The following is a 4,403-nucleotide window of genomic DNA, read 5'->3' as shown; positions in this document are numbered from 1 at the left end:
CCTGGTATCAGAGCAGGTACTCATATGTGAGTCTCCACCCAATTATCCACATGTAAGATCCCAGAGGGCATACACATGAGGGGGAGTCTTAAGGAATAGTCCCACATGATTAGTAATAACAAAAATGTTTAATTTATTAGTTGGGATAGGTTTTTCTTCCTCTTGTTTCTTCTTGTTCTTTTATTTTTATTTTTACAGTTGTTCTTTTTTTATTCATTTCAGATAGGAAGGCTGTGTTGTAGGCGAAACAGAACCGAATTCAACCTTTCGTGCCTTTCCTTTCCTCCTCTAGAGAGCTTATAATTCTTTGGCAAAAAAACAGTTCTAGTCTCTGGAGGTGGAATAGGTTGGGCATGAGGTGTTGAGTTCTTCATGGACTATACAAAAGGAAGACGACGATCGATCTCAGTATCTCGCTCCTCCTTTCTCGTAGAAGGCTAGAAATCACTCTTTTAAAGAAAGTTCTCGGAGGAGGAAGGGGAGGATCGAGGTGTCAAACTCATCCCAGGCATTAGAAGCATTCAAGAAATTTTTGCCACTTCATCTATTTTGTTTCTTGTATTTTTGAATTTCTGTTTCTTTCCTTTTTTCTCCCCCTTTCTTTTCTTTTTTTAATATTTTTTTGTTCTTCTTTGTCGATAGGAAATGATCTCCTCAATTCGCGTATTTGTTCAAGTTAAGGTCTACTCTGAATGTGAGCATGTGGAATGAAGTCATCAGCAATTCTATCTCCTAGGAGGTTGAATTCGGTTTTGTTTTTTCTTTTTATTTATATTTTTCTTCATTTTTACTTTTTTATTCTCCATAGATAGAAAGGGTGCTTTGTAGGCAAAGCAGAACTGAATACAACCTTTCGTGCTTTTCTTGTCCTCCTCTAGAGAGCTTATAATTCTTCAAGCAGAAAGCAGTTTTAGTCTCTGGAGGTGGAATAGGTTGGGCGTGAGGTGTAGAGTTTATCCTGGGGTCCAACAGAGGAAGACGATGATCGATCTCACTATCTTGCTCCTTTTTCTTAGAAGGCTTGAAACCTCTTTGGTAAAACATGTTTTTAAAGGAGGAAAGGGAAGATCAATGTGTCGAGCTCATCCTAGGCATTAGAGGCGTACAAGAAATTTTCCCCACTTCATCTATTCCCTTTCTTCTCTTTTCTATCTTTTTGTATTAGAGGCGTCGACGAGAGGCCGGTTCCAGGCCAATCGACTTTGTTAGAAATTAGACGCCCTAATTCCAAGCTAATGAGAGTAATAATAATAAACGTGGAAGAAGGGAAAAATAAGCATGGAAAAACATAACAATATTTATATAGGTTTGCCTCAAGGTGAGACTACGTCTTGTCTTTTGTTGTTGTAGTAATCCATTATGAAGATGAAATAATTTACAAGAGAAATCGCACACTTACAAGTGTTTCTCTCTAACCTCTCGGGTTGCAACTCGAGATGTTCCTTGGTTTAAGATCGTAAAACCCTAAAAGCGGCGCCCCCCAATTTAAAGAGAAAGCTAGGGCAACCGCATTACAAGAGTGAAATTCCCAAACTCAGCATAAAACGTTAATTAGACTCCACAACTTAACAATCTCCCACTTGGAGACTAATCTATCACTAATCCCTCCTTTGCAGCGTCAACAACTTCTCAATCCTCAGAGAGAAGTTCAACTGAAGTTGCACACAACTTCAATTTCTCGATCGTTACAGTCTTCTTCAATATATCACCCGGATTCTGACTCCCTTGAATCTTCTTAAGTGCTAACTCCATCCTCTAGAGCTGATCTGATGAAGTGATAACACACTTGTATGTGTTTTGTTCTGGCATGATAAACATGATTCTTTGCTAAATGAACTGCACTCTTATTGTCACAATACAACACATTCTTCCCATGCTTGAGACCTAATTTTTCCTAGAAAGACTACAACCATACCATCTCTTTGCTGGGTTCGGTCACGACGACATATTATGCCTTAGTGGTGGAAAGAGCAACTATCTTCTGCAACTTAGAGACCCAACTAACTGCTGTACCATCCAATGTGTATATATATCCAGTAGTACTCTTCCTGCCATCAATGTCTAGAGAGCCATGTCAGCATCTACATAACCTTGTAATCCCAAATTTGACTTTTTGAAACATAAGGCTAAGTCTGCAATGCCTCTCAAATACCTGAGAATCCACTTCATTGCTTCCGAATGTTGTTTACCCGAATTACTCATATATTTGCTCACAATTCCCATTGCATGGGCTATGTCTGGTCTAGTGTACACCATGGCATACATGAGACTGCCAATAGCAGAAGCATAAGGAACACTGACCATGTTGGCTCACTCTTGCTCTGTAAAAGGTGATTGCTCCTTAGATAGCCAAAGGAGTACTCACTGGTTTTGCATCATTCACGTTGAATCTACTCAACACCTTTACATATTCTTCTTGTGACAGTTTCAAGACATCAATGTCTCTAGTAATCCTAATCCCAAGGTTTTGTTTTGCAGTACCCAAATCCTGTTTGCAAACTTTTTAGACAACTCCCTTTTCAACTTATCTATTTCCTGTTTGCAAACACTTGCTATCAACATATCATCAACATATAACATTAGAATAATGTAGGAGTCATCAAACTTCTTCACATAACAACAATGATCCGCCTAGCACCTCAAAAAACCATTAATACTCGTAAAGGTGTCAAACTTCTTATACCATTGTCTTGGACCTTGTTTAAGACCATACAAACTCTTTTGAAGTTTGCACACTATTTTCTCCTTTCCTTGTGCTTTAAAACCCTATGGCTGCATCATGTAAATTTCTTCCTCCAAATCACCATGAAGAAAGGTTGTCTTTACATCCAACTGCTCTAAGTGCAAGTCTTCATTTGCCACTAGTCCAAACACTGTTCTAATAGTAGTCAATTTCACTATTGGAGAGAAAATCTCAGTGAAGTCAATGCGTTCTTTTTATTGAAAGCCCTTTACCACTAGCCTGTTAAGTTGTAGAGCCTAATTAGTTTAGTTTGAGCTCAAACTTGAAATAAAGTTCCTTAAATATAACAAGCCAAACTTAAAATTTTCTAACCTCAACTTGTTAGCATGGTTTTTTTTTTTTTTAAGAAAAAACTCTTTACTCTAATTGCTCTCGTCGATTCTCTCTTTAGTTGGTTGATAGTAGCTTTTATTTACCTCAAACCTCAACGACGATCGATTGTTCAACCCTTTTGTATCCTTCAACATCTAATGTTGTTGTTTGCCAATAGAATAAACACTATTGATAGAGGTGTTTACTCTTTCTTTTAAGTCTATAAAGTAGTGGCAAAGAAGATTGTTTGTTGCAACGAATTCGATGAAGCTTTGGACTAATAGGAGATTTAGGGCGTCAAGAGCACGATTGAGCTTTTTCTTTCTAGCGAGTAGAGTTTTGATGCACTAGAAATTTGGAGAAATTCCCAGCAATTTCTCTCTAGAGTTCTTCCAATGGTTCTCCCTCCTGAATGGGCTGTTGTGGATGCGATTGGCCACTCAGGGGACATTCTCGTTATTTGGAACCCAAACCCTCCCTTTTCTCTATTGGGATCCACTTCCGCGATCTATCTTTGGGATGCCAGTGGGCCCTTGCTGGTATTTACAGTCCGACTCGTTATCATGGCCGTTCTCAATTTTGGGAGGAAGTTCTTCTTGTCCAACTCTGGGAGTTACCCTGGTTCCTTGCAGGAGATGTCTTTGCTCAAAAAAATTCTCCCACTCCAAAAAAATAATCCCCACCATGCGTGTCTTTTCTGACTGGCTGTAGGCATTGTTGAGGTGTTATAATTCGGAAATGAATGAACTGCAAACAGGCATATGCCACATGATAATTTTTTATTTGGGGAAAACAGTAGAGTTTTTCCGTTCATCAAGCAACTGGAATTCTATTTTAGGCAATCGACCACAAAGATTGGATATGAATGAGAATTTGTGTTCAGCACTAAGAGATCATCCCAAGGCATTTCAGCATTGTTTGTAATAATCTGATCCTCCAACTTCCATTGAGAAGAATTAGAAGTAGATAATCTAATGGTCTCTAGGAAATCATTTTGTTTATGCAACTAATGAAGACGTGGAGCTTAAGTACTGAAATGAAGCCTCCATTGTGGAGTCAGTGCCACCTTCTTCAATCGGCAATGCAATTCTTAGGACCTTAGGAATGATGGTCTACTCCACTAGATGCTTCCAGTTCAAGACACCATGGAACACATGTGCAAAGCTTCTTCAGTTTAGGTGAGTTGTCTCTCTTGACTATTATGCTAATGGTTCTTATTCTAGACTGTTGGGGTTCTGAATGAAATTTGAATGGTTACAGGTGTAGTTATGTATTACTCACCCATGCTTCTTAAATAGTAACTTTAGAAATTATTCTGTTAATTGAATAATTTTTTCTTCCCTTTTGC

The 4,403-nt window shown here is 38.5% G+C and overlaps 1 protein-coding gene across 1 annotated transcript; it reads right to left on the bottom strand.

Moving 5' to 3' along the window:
- Positions 1-1,948: 1,948 nt before the first annotated feature.
- Positions 1,949-2,304, bottom strand: LOC137943505 (secreted RxLR effector protein 161-like). Its single transcript, XM_068789001.1, has 2 exons — positions 2,153-2,304; positions 1,949-2,048 (listed from the first exon to the last, which is right to left on the bottom strand). Exons 1-2 carry the CDS (start codon positions 2,302-2,304, stop codon positions 1,949-1,951), a joined length of 252 nt encoding a protein of 83 aa, XP_068645102.1.
- Between the last annotated feature and the right edge of the window lie 2,099 nt (positions 2,305-4,403).

This window comes from Aristolochia californica, unplaced genomic scaffold, assembly GCF_029961685.1.
Source record: "Aristolochia californica isolate CCGP_79_NKW_82.1479 unplaced genomic scaffold, dmAriCali1.0.hap1 SCAF_11, whole genome shotgun sequence".
Lineage (NCBI taxonomy): Eukaryota > Viridiplantae > Streptophyta > Magnoliopsida > Piperales > Aristolochiaceae > Aristolochia > Aristolochia californica.
Note: the sequence above shows the minus strand (reverse complement) of the source record. Positions and strands in the feature narration are given on the sequence as shown.